This window comes from Macrotis lagotis, chromosome 1 (genome assembly GCF_037893015.1).
Source record: "Macrotis lagotis isolate mMagLag1 chromosome 1, bilby.v1.9.chrom.fasta, whole genome shotgun sequence".
Taxonomy (NCBI): domain Eukaryota; kingdom Metazoa; phylum Chordata; class Mammalia; order Peramelemorphia; family Peramelidae; genus Macrotis; species Macrotis lagotis.
Genome location: NC_133658.1, coordinates 741,153,382 through 741,166,450, shown reverse-complemented (window position 1 = coordinate 741,166,450; position 13,069 = coordinate 741,153,382). Strand labels below are relative to the sequence as shown.

Genomic DNA, 13,069 nt, shown 5'->3' with positions numbered 1-13,069 from the left:
AGATCTTCTAATTACATAACCTCTATAATTTCTAATGATAGGACTCAGAAAAGACATATAGATCATCTCCCCATATTAGAATTTAAGTAGTTTACCTTCTTTAATCCTTAATCATTGTTTGTAAACTTTTTTTATGCTTCTCTTAATGTCCATATAAGAATGTCAAAGTTTCTATATTGCTCATGTTTTTGCATCAGGAATACTTAGAAATCCTCTATTCCTTCAAAAAATCCAATTTTTCCCCTGTTGAATAATATCTTTTGTTGGATAATTATTCTTTGTTGTCAATCAGTCATTTTAGTCTTATCTGACTCTTTCTGATCCCTCTGAGATTTTCTTGGCAAAGATTCTAGAATGATTTGCTATTCCTCCTCCAGTTCATTGTACAAATGAGGAAATGAAAACAGATAGGGTTACATGACTTGTCCAAGGTAACAAAACTAAGAGTCTGAGGGCAGCTAGGTGGCATTAGTGGATAGAACAGGGGCTCTGGAGTCAGGAGTACCAAGTTCAAATCCAGCCTCAAACACTTAATAATTATTGGGCAAGTCACTTAACCCAATTGCCTTGCAAAAAAAATAAATAAATAAGTGTCTGAGGTGAGATTTGAACATATGAGGATGCTTCTCCCTGACTTCGGGCCTAATACTCTGGCTGCCCCCAAGTTATTGTTCGCTGTTAGTTTAAATGAATTAGCTAGTTACTTTGAAACATGAATATTTTCTGGAATACTACAAGTTTTCTGCTCCTCTATAGTAGCTGCTAAATTATATGTTAATTTTTACTGTGGCCCCTCAGTTTGAATTCTTTCTTTCTTGTTACTTGTAGTATTTGACCTCAAAAGCTGTGGATTTTTGCAATAATGATCCTGGAAATTTTCATTTTGAAGTTTGTTTTAGGAGATTGGTGGTGACCTTCCACTTTGTTTTCTGGTTTTAAAAGATTCAAGAATTCTTGAAATATGGCAGCTAGGGATTAATAAAGCACCTGCCCTGGAGTCAGGAAGACCTGAGTTCAAATCCAGTCTCAGACACTTAATAATTACCTAATTGTGTGACCTTGAGTGAATCACCTAACACCATTGTGTTGCAAAAACTGAGAGGGAGAGAGCGAAAGCGTAAGAGAGTAAGAGAGACCAGAGTTTTTATTCTTTTTTTTTTAATGTGATCCATTTTTTTTTTTATGTTTTTACAAGGCAAATGGGGTTAAGTGGCTTGCCCAAAGCCACACAGCTAGGTAATTATCAAGTGTCTGAGACCGGATTTGAACCCAGGTACTCCTGACTCCAGGACCGGTGCTTTATCCACTGCGCCACCTAGCCACCCCCAGAGTTTATATTCTAATAGAGAAAGATAACTCATATAGAGGAGTTAGTGTTAGAGGGGGGTTGTCTGTGATCTGGTCCCTGGAAAGATAAAAGCTCACATATAGGAAGTGAGTACCAGACATAGGTATTCAGATAGTTCAGTGAGTCTTAAGCTTTTTCTCTGCCATCTAATTTCCAGTTCAGTTGTTTTTGCTATGACATACCTTAAATTTTGATTTTTTTTTGTTTTTAACACTTTTTCTTCATAATCCTTGTTGTCTCACAGAGCTACTGGCTTCTACTTGAGTCATTCTAATTTTTAGGGAATCTGTTGTTTTAAGGTTTGTATCTCTTGCTCCAAACTATTATTTCTCTTTTCAATTGTTTCTTCCATAACTCTCATTTCTTTTCCTATTTTTGTTCTAGTAGTTTCATTTTATTGACAAAAGTATTTTTATTTTTTTAACTCTTGCTTCATCAATTTGAGGAATTCTGGTTGAATCTATGTCCATGTGGCATTCCTCTTTGAGGCTTTGTTTGTAGATATATTTAGAGTCATTCTCTTTTTCTGAGTTTCACCTTGAGTGTTCCTGTCACAAAATAGTTTATTAAGGTGGGATTTTTTTTAATCATTTACTCATTCTTCCAACCTACTTCCTGACTTTAAAACTGATGCTGATTGATCTTCTTTAGAGCAGATCTAAACTGATCCTGTTGCTGCTTATTCAAGGAGCTCAGGTACACCTCACCTTGCTATCTATGAGCTTTCACTGCTCTGAAGGTGATTTAAGCCAGGGCAAAACCTGATTGTTATGTAACACACACACACACACACACACACACACACACACACACACACACACACCAACCCTGACCTGGGTTTAGGTCGGAGCAACAGCAGACTGCTGCCACAGTCTGCCAGCTGGGAAGCTCTGATGGTTCACTGATAGAACTGCAGGCTCTATTTAGTCTGAGATTCCTCCTTTGTTCATTAGACTGTAGGCTTCAGACAATGCTGGGTCAGGAACTAGGCGCCCTGCTCCTTGGATCTGAGCCCCACTGCTGCCTCTGCACTTGCTCCTCTCTCTTGGTGTGGTGCCTAGGACCTCACCTGGACAGCTGAAGGGTAGGGAGAGAGAAAGGGGAGAAGAGAGGTCCGAGTCCTCTCTGTCTACCCTGGATCTGTGATTCAGAAGTGAATAGTAGGCAATAGAGCTGCTTGTTCCTATACATCCCCACCAAAGTACGTTGACATGGGTTTGGGTGGGGTTAAAACCTTTCTAGTCTTGGTTCACAATCTCTCCTGGGTGCAGGTGTGCTCTATTCAATAAACTCTGCACCAGGCCCTATCTTGTCTCTTTATTCCAACCTGAGAAGGAAAAATGTTTTTCTTGGGTCTCCCCACTATGATTCAATCTGGTGAATGTTCTAGATCTGTTTTGGAAAGGAGGGCCTCATTACATTGCTCCCTCAACCCAGCTATCTTGGCTCCCTAAACCACTATGCCTCTTTTATACTTTTCTCACATGCATGTCACAACTGACAAAATGCAGTGGCCTTCTGATGCCCACTGGACACAATTCCATTGCCCTTTGTGTGATCTACATTTTGATCCTTCAGAGATTTCTAGTCATTGAAAGAATACTGATATTAAACATACAGGTTTTACTTGTTTGTTTTAGGGAGAAGCCTAGAGTTTTTGGAAAGCACAGTATTATTTCCCCAAAACAAGTACAAACTATTAAAACATTAAAATTTATGACAAGGTTTCTGCATAGGACTGAATAACAGTAATTTATTAACTTCACAATTTAAGTTAACAAAGCTGTCGTGAAAACCATCAGACAAGTACTATATACATTTTAGAGATGAAGAAATGCAGTTCATAAAGGCTAAGTAGTTTTTGCCCACATTCACAGTGTCACAGTTGAGTTAAACCCAGTTCATGACGTATAATAGAAAGAGTGATGACTTTGAAGTCAAGAAACCCTCACGACGTTGTTTTGGTCAATCCAATTGTTTATATGATATCATTTTATATAAATTTCTCTCCAGGATGACCTTATTTTCATTTGGTAGAAATTAAAGTCAAACACCCCACTATTTTGAAAAGTTCAGATTTCCTCTCAGGGACTCCAAAAGAAAATGACCAGAAACTAGATGGCTCTCCTGTTTATATGGGATGACCCACACTTGTCCCTTCAGGAATCTGATGAACCTGATTCAAGCCCAACTCTACTCAATGTCATGCCCCCTAATCCTTTTTCTTCCTCATTCAACAGGAGCCTTCCCTCTTATGGATTGAAGAGCTACAAGGGGCAAGAGTTAACTAGAGATTTTTTCTTTCCTGAATTCCACTTCCCTGCTTAAAAATCAAGCAAGCAAAAGACATCTTTTACTGCTTCCTCCTTCCTTATCAATAAAACAGTGTTACACGGGGCACACCTTTATACATATAGATATCTTATGGAGTAACCAAAAAAAAAACCTATTTTTTCACTAGAAATTGACAGCACAAATGTAGCAACATATAGGAAGATGACATTTAAGATAAACCTCACATAAGAATAAGCATTTACTGTAATACCTTTGTAATTTGCTTCTAGAAAAATAAATGTTCTTAAATGTGTGGTGAGAATGGACATCCATAGTAGTATCAACTATGAATGAATAAAAAACCATTTATTACGTACTTGCTATGAAGCAGGCACTAACTATGCTAAGCATTAGAAATATAAATACTGGGGCAGCTAGGTATGAATAAAGCACCTGGCCTGGAGTCAGGAGGGCCTGAGTTCAAAACCAACATCAGACACTTAATAATTACCTAGCTGTGTAACCTTGGGTGAGTCACCTAACCCCACTGTGATGCAAAAACAGAGAGAGAGAGAGAGAGAGAGAGAGAGAGAGAGAGAGAGAGAGAGAGAGAGAGAGAGAGAGACCAGAGTTTATATTCTAATAGAGAAAGATACCTCATATACAGGAGTTAGTGTTGGGGGAGGGGGGTCATCTATGATCTGGTTCCTGGAAAGATAAAAGCTTGTATATAGGAACTGAGTCCCAGACAGGAGTCAAAGTTCCAGTGAAAGGAAAAGGAGGCAGCAGCAGAGTTTGGAGCTGGTAAAGGAGTTAAGGGTCAAAACTTCCACTCCTAACATAAGAATTGTAATAAGCTATTCAACCATGAACTTTTGTGACAGAAGCAGTTAGTTGGATAGAGCTCTAGACCTGGACTTAGGAAGACCTGAGTTCAAATCTAGCCTCAGACACTCTCTAGCAATGGGATCCCACTTTTCCCAAGCTCATACACATGTCATAAACAGGATTTGAACCCAGCTTCATTCCTACCATTTGCTCCACATTCTGTGCCTGGGGATGGGGGCAGGGAGGTGGTTGGAGGGGTGCTGTAGAGCTGAAGAGAGTAGAAGATGAAAAGAGGAATATTTATGTTTGATGTAAGGAAGATCTAACAATTTTTTGTTTCAGTCAATTCTTCCTGATCCCATTTGGAATTTTCTTGGCAAAGACATTAGAATGGTTTACCATTTCCTTCTCCAGCAAATTTTACAGATGAGGAAACTGAGGCAAACAAGGTTAAATGACTTGCTTAGGGTCACACAGCTAATAACTGTCTTGAGACCATATTTGAATTCAGGAAGATGAGTCCTCCTTCCTTATTATTCCAAACCACCTAGCAGCCCTTTTGAGCAATTAGAGCTATCTAAAAATGGAATGGACAGCTTGGGAATGAGCAGATTACCTATCACACAAGGTCTTCAAGCAAAAACTAGATGACCAAATATCTGGTACAAAGTATTCTTGCCAAGACCTGGGTTGGACTAGATCTCCACCAAGGTCCCCTCCAACTGTGTAAGTCATCAAATGATTATAAGCGGAAAATTTCTAAAACCTTGCACTTAGTCTACTGTTTCTGTTTCACTGAAGAAGCAATCCCTTTTTTTGTCTGTTTCCTAGTCTTGTCAAGTGTGGTTCTGACACACACAGAGCACATCAGCATTTTCTTTACTTCATGAAAATTGTGCATTCCCTTAAAGGTGGTTATAAAGGACACCCAGTTCTCCCAATCATTTTTGTAACCTTTCCTGTCACTGTTATGAGTTAGAATAGCTAAAAACATCCTGTTTTCCCTCCTGCAGTTTGCAGGGGTCACATGTCTGCAGTTATGCCTCATGTCATGGCACAATGCTCCCAAAGGAGAAAACAACAACTACAACATAGAAGATGAGTGCTTTTATAAACCTCTATAGAGTTTTTCCAGTACTTTTACCTTCTTCAGCTTCAATACCACAGATCCAAGTACCCCCCACCCCAGGCATACCACCCTTCCCCCACACTATATATACATTCTTTTCTCCATGGCTTTGGAATCCATGATTCCACATTTTTATTTCTCAAAATGTGGTTCTCCTCTTCCTCTTTAATATTCCTGAGCTGAATTTTCATGGCTTGTTTTTCAAGGAAGCATTTCTATCCAACATAACATTTTAAGATCTGAAAAATCTTATATTTAGGGTTGGGGTGCTCTAAAATATAAAAGAATATGCTCCTTTATCCATTTCAAATTTTTTAATCATACAAAAGTGAATAAACCTAAAAGCAAGAAACAGTAATGGTAGCAACTGTGCTTTAAATCTTAAGGGTAGATCATTTTTTTTTTAATTTTAAGTTTTGGAGGAGGGAAACTTTCATTAACAATGGGATAAACTAGTAAACAAAAATCTAAATTAAGTGACTTGGATAGTTTCCAACTTTTGGGAACTTTTATACACTAAAGACCAACAATTTCAGTTTGACAGAACTGTATTTTTTCCCAAAAAGATTAATGAGTAAATCTACTATCAACATATAATTTATATTGCAAAAGAATAATATGGTAAAAAAAAAAAACATTTTCCCAACTTCAGAATAATTTCTTTATTTTCACTAAATTGACTCTAGCCTGATTTCTTTTTAAATAACCAAATAACTAGAAAAGTAAAAATCTAATTTTAACACTTATATAAACACCTTCATGTCTAAGTAACAGAACAATACAACAACAACATTTGGAATCTCAAAGGATTAAGGGGTAAAGTACAGTCAATTGAATTGGTTTCAAAATCTAAGATGCTTCTATGGAAAAATTTCTTACTAATCCATAAAACTTAAAGATTCCCTTAATTACTTTCAAGAAAAAATAGAGTTGATAAAAGACATAAAATGTAATATTTTATAAATTTTCATGAAAATACAAGCTTGGGTTACACATCTCAATTTCAAGTAGTATAACCTAATATGGCTAGGTACCTTTTTTAACTTTTCAGTAATTCAGAATATGATTTGCTGAAAGGAAGATTAATCTAATTTCACAATGTCACCAAGGTTTCTCATTGTCCTATAGCAGTTTTAGAGATCTTCAAAATCCCATTTCTCAATTAATTATTTTATGTATTATGGTTAAAAGCAAACCAAAAGACCTTTTTTTATAAAAAATCAATTCTTCTGACAGACACTTTGGGATTGACTTTTTTTTTTTTACTATCATGAAAGATTTTCTCGCCAGGCAATATTTGGTTTGAAAATATTGTAGTGAGGTCTGGAATTTCAAGTTTCAAACATGCATGCTCCTACGCTTCAGCAAAACATTAAGCAACTTTTTGACCCATGCTCCTTCCCTCTGGGATTTGGGTGGAAGATTCATTTTTCAGACAAGAGAATGCGTTGAAATTTCCATGTCTTTGATCTACTGACTCTAAAAGTTGATTATAAGGAAAATATATCATGAATTTTGTATTGTTAACCAAAAAAATTTCTCTGCCTTATCCACAGAGTTCTCTCTTTTCATCAGATAACTCCCTAATGTATGGAGAGTAAGTAAAAAGTCAATGTCAAAGAATCACAGAATTTTAGGATTAAAGGAGACCTGGAAAAAAGATATAATCTAATGTCTTTTGAATATAAAGAGAAATGAATCAAAATTGACCTGGATTGCTGAGACCCCAGAATTGTCATTCAACAAATACTTAGTTAAAAAAGATCTCAAGAGGAAAAGATGTGGTTTTAGAGGTATGACATATAAGAAATCATGCATCAGTAGCAAAATATAACAGATTTATTATTATTTTTATATTCTTCCCTAGAATCAATCAGCCCAGCCCATTCAGACAGAGCTTTTCTTTTGTTTAGATATATGGTTTTGTTTACTAGTATTTTTTTTCGGTGGGATATTTAAAAAATGTATAAATACAGCAAAGAAGTTAATTGCATCTTAGCACAGGGACATTTTTCTCCTGTTTCTATTTATTGACTGAATAGAGGTAATTAACTGGCATTTTTCAGTATCTATTGTAGGTCAGTATATGTAACCATAAATGGATCCAAGTACCCTCCTCATATAGACTTATGTTACTATGTCTATACCTTACAAATGAGTTTATTCATTATTTAAGCAGGTCCCTTGTATCTTTTCTTAGCCATTAGAACTTCATTGTGTCTATAGATAGTAGACATCAAAATAAACTATATAATATAATATTAACATATTATATTTATAAATATAAACTATTAAACCTCTATAGCCCAGCAAGAAAATATTAATGTTTTTCTTTAAAGTTATTCTCTAAGAAGCTATGGAAAATTCTGCTCAGCAAACCAGGTAAATTCATACAATACTAGAACAATGGTTAAAATTTCAAATGGTTAGATATCAAAGAATTTAAAATGACCCTAGTGATATCATTAAACATTAAACTTAGGGTTAGATCAAAAACAAAACTACACTTCATGGCTCCCCATTATGATGAGAAATATAGTACAGTATGAACTTCAAAAGCCCTATATGACTGCTTTATAGGGTGGGCTTATCCCCCCACATATAATTATCATGCAATCCTATGTCATTTAGCTAAGCTTGTATCACTAGGACTTACTATTTTATATTCTTCCCAGAGCTCATCAGTGACTTAAGCATCATCCTGATTTCCAGTGTCCACAAGAAGGTTACTTATAATTACTATTACTAGAGAGCTACTGAGAAATCTTCCCATTTGAAATCCATAATCTCAAAAGTAACATATTCGTATAAACAAAGGCTCTTAGCCTGGGATCCAAGATCTTTTTTCCCAATAGTTTGGTAAATATAGTTCAATATAATTGATTTTCTATGCAATCTTTTATTTTATGCATTTAAAAACATTACTTTGAGAAGAGGATCCAGGAGCTTCCCTAAACTTCCAAAGAGAGGTAGAAGTGGACATAAATAAAATCTACAATCCCAGATATTGAGTCTTTAAGATTTAAAAAACACTTCAAAACAATGCCTTGAGGTAAGTAATAGGAGACAAAAAATAAAAATTGAGATTCAAAGAAGTTAATAGAACTTTCTCAAAACCAAACTGCTAGGAGGAGAGTTACCCTAGAGTCAGAAAGACTAGATTCCAAATTTGGTTTCAGATACTTACTAGCTGAGAGACCCTGAGCAAATCATTTAACCTGTCTGCCTCAATTTTTTCATCTATAAAATGGAGATAATAATAGCACCTGCCTTCCAGTGTTGTTGTGAGGATCAAATGAGATAATATTTTCAAAGCACTTTGCAAACTTAAAGTACTAGAAGAATTATTATTATTAATATTGTCGTTGTTACTATAGGACAAAACCTAGACTAGAAGCTTAAAAAGCCTGTCAGTATGCAGTGAGAACTTGTACACTAGATTGACCTTTTATAATTATAAATTGGGGGTAATAACACTTGCACTAATTTTCCCAAAGACTTATGATGAGAAAAGGATTTTTATAAATCTTAAAAGCACTATATGAAATTGCCGTTTTTATTAATCATTTATAACCAAACTCAACTCATACTGGAATTCAATCCAAATTACTTCATTAAATATATAGTAAGTCCCTACTACATATGAGACGTGCTAAATTGGAGCTAGATAGATAGATTAAAAACAAGTCTTTTCAACACCATTTTCATGGTGTTTCTTTTGCATTCACTTTTGGTTACCTGCCTTCCCTTCTATCCCTCTGTCTTTATAATGTCTTTCTAAAGCCTGATTTCACTAATAAACCACATTGGTCTTATTATATACCTCACCCTTTTCTTATTCATGGGAACCAACAATGCCAGTATCCACAAAATCTTGTTCTTCGGAGCCTCCCATCCCTCTTAAGCCAACTTCTCTTTTATAGTCAGTGCCTAGGAATTCGACAAGTTTATATTCTTCTGAAGGCAGTTTTAAGTTAAAAGAACATCAAAGAAAGAATGACACCTATTTGGCACTGGCAAGAAAATCACAATGTGCAATGGAGAAGAGTATCCAATCCCAACTGGCTTCTATCTTTTCTACAAGGAGAATGATCTTCTGACCATAAAGGACAGAAAAATAAATAAAACCTGTTAAAAGGGAGATGGTGACAGCTCACACTGCCCCCCAAATGAGGACCTGAACAAACTACAACATAGTGTAGCAAAATAACATGCAACTATTCGCTGATGTGTTTTCAGTGATTTCTAAAGAAATATGATGACTCGGGGAAGGCACAGTGGATAGAACACCAGCCCTGGAGTCAGGAGAACTTGAGTTCAAATCCAACCTCAAATACTTAATAATTACCTAGCTGTGCAACCTTGGGCAAGTCACTTAACTCCAATGCCATGCAAACCACCCACCAAAAAAAAGAAGTATGATGATTCAAAGAACACAAGCAGTGTTTCTGAATGGTTAAAGTCAGATAGACAATGGCAAAAGTTAAAATCAACCTGTGGATCTTGACACACAATTTCTCCTGACCTAATTAATCTCTTTTTTTTTAAATGTTTTTTATTATTTTTTGAATTTTACAATTTTCCCCCTAATCTCACTTCCCTCCCCCACCCCACCCCCCACAGAAGGCAGTCTGTTTCTATGCTATACATTGATCAAAACTGAATGTGTTGAGAGAGTAATCATACTCTTAAGGAAAAAATAAAATATAAGAGATAGAAAAATTACATAAGATAATTTTTTAAAATTAAAGGTAATAGTCTTTAGTCTGTTTAAACTCCACAGATAGTATTCTCCATTGCAGATACCCTAAAATTGTCCCTGATTGTTATACTGATGAAATGAGCAAGTCTATTAAGATTGATCATCAATCTCATATTGCTTTTATGGTGTACAATATTCTTCTGGTTCTGCTCATTTCGTTTAGCATCACTTTATACAAATCCTTCCAGGCTTCTCTGAAGTCCCATCCCACCTGGTTTCTTAATAGAACAATAGTGTTCCATAACATACATACATATACCACAATTTGTTCTGCCATTCCCCAATTTCCCATTCTTTGCCACCACAAAAAGGGTTGCTATGAATATTTTTGTACAAGTGATGTTTTTAAGCCTTTTTCAACACCTCTTCAGGGTATAGGGCCAGTAGTGATATTGCTGGATCAAAGGCACGTTTTTATTGCCCTTTGGGCATAATTCCGAATTGCTCTCCAGAAAGGATGGATCAGTTCACAGCTCCACCAACAATGTATTAGTGTCCCAGATTTCCCACATCCCTTCCAACATTGATCATTGTATTTTCTGGTCATTTTGGCAAGTCTGAGAGGTGTAAGGTGGTACCTCAGAGATGATTTAATTTGCATTTCTCTAATCATTAATGATTTAGAGCAATTTTTCATATGATTATGGATAATTTTGATTTCCTCATCCATAAATTGCTTCTGCTGACCTACTTTCTTAATCCACTGTTTTCCATACTTTGGCAAGCTATACCTAGTACATTTGTATTGGAGATGTTTCTATTTTTAAGGGAAAAGGTGACTATTTCAAATTATATTTAGGCTAGTAAACTTAACAAACACTTGAAATTCCAGGGATAGTTTGCAAACATTTAGAAACAAGGGGAGATAATAATTATGAGTCAGAATGGGTTTTAAAAAGAATCATAAATGGCTAAACTATTTTTTTAAAACAGGTTCCTAGCCTTATATGAGAAATGTCACAGTCATTGTATGCCAAGATTTCAAAATCTCTCACCATCACTTGCAAACAAAATAGGATAATACAAGTTAGATCATTAGTACAATTAAGTTTTTTTTAGGCTTTTTGGAAGGCAAATGGGGTTAAGTGGCTTGCCCAAGGCCACACACCTAGGTAATTATCAAGTGTCTGAAACTGGATTTGAACCCAGGTACTCCTGACTACAGAGCCGGTGCTTTATCCACTGCGCCACCTAACCGCCCTCAATTAAGTTATTTCTGAGATAGCTAAAGAGACCCAAAAGAGGGAAGAATCATAACTTTAATGTTATTCTGGAAGGAAATCTCCAATAGAGTATGCCAAAGATTTGCACTGCTCAATACATATCAATAACTAGGAGAGATAAGAAGTTTAGCAAATCTGTACCTAGACATGATCATAAATACAATAGATAATAAAATTAGTATCCAAATATATCTCAATGTTCTTTTCCTATTGGGTTGAAGCTAACAAATTTAAATGTAATTAGGATAAAGCTATGCCCATGAATTTAAATTTTTTAAAAAACTACAATGCATAAGGACAGTAAAAGACAAATAAGGCTAGAAAGTAGTTCATGTGAAAAAGACTTTGGCACTCTGGTAGTATAGTTATGTCTTATGTAAAAAAAAAGCTATTACAGACTTTTCAGATCTTTAATTATTAACATGGATTAGCAAAGACATATAATTTTACGAAGTAAGAATATGATAGGGTGGCTAGGTGGCGGAGTGGATAAAGCACCCGCCCTGGAGCCAGCAGTACATGGGTTCAAATCCAGTTTCAGACACTTAATAATTACCTAGCTGCGTGGCCTTGGGCAAGCCACTTAACCCCATTCGCCTTGCAAAAAAAAAAAGAATATGATAAGCAAAATAGAGAAAAACACTGTCACTTTCTATCTGAAGACTATATGATTATTTCTTGAGAAAGAAAGAAAGAAAGAAAGCAAGCAAGCAAGCAAGCAAGCAAGCAAGAAAGAAAGAAAGAAAGAAAGAAAGAAAGAAATGTTCTTAACTGCCTATCATTACCACAGTATTTATTTTGTGGACATCAGAAGTTGCTTAAGATGCATTAGAAAAAGAGTTATGCAAAAATTTGAGTCAAGTACATCCTTTATATAATAGCTTCTTGCCTCTCCCTTCCCTTCAACAAACGCAAAAATGCAGGTACTTCAGAATCACTCTTCCTATGGGTTAAGGTGAATCAGCGATGCTCCTCTCACCTGAATGTGCATGGCGCCCTCTACTGCCACTTTGATGTCAGTGCAACCACTGATAAGAGCCAGCTGCTGATCAGCGCTTAAAGATCCTTTCAGCGTACCAGACTGCTCCAGGGCCTTCATCTCTTTTCTAGGAGAAAGCAACAGAGAAAGATCACAAAATATGGTAAAAATAGGGGGCAATGGAAACAAAAGGCAGCTCCCTGTCTGAGAGTCTATGTGCTGAAGACGCTCCAGGGAAACAGTTATTCATATGTCACATATACAAATAAGGGGCATCACAGGGTTATACTACTTGAATAGCAAAGCAAGGGAAGAAATTAATGAATTCCCTATGAAAAAATTATTTTTGTTTTCAAAATGTGAGGCAGAAGAGGGGAAAACAGACTTAGGTATTTTTCATGTATTCTGAAGTGTTTAAGGCTAGTTAAATTTTTTTACTTGGAAAAGTCTCAGGAAATGAGCATCTTCTTATATATACTATCACAAACTTCATTCTGTATAAATAACAGAACTCAGAGCACAGAAC

General features: G+C 35.8%; 1 protein-coding gene across 1 annotated transcript in view; it reads right to left on the bottom strand.

Moving 5' to 3' along the window:
- Nucleotides 1-13,069, bottom strand: part of CRYL1 (crystallin lambda 1) — a 200,404-nt gene that overhangs the window by 130,040 nt on the left and 57,295 nt on the right. Inside the window, exon 3 of the mRNA XM_074216246.1 lies at nucleotides 12,544-12,670. Coding sequence (XP_074072347.1) covers nucleotides 12,544-12,670 — 127 coding nt within the window. The remainder of the gene's footprint in view (nucleotides 1-12,543; nucleotides 12,671-13,069) is intronic.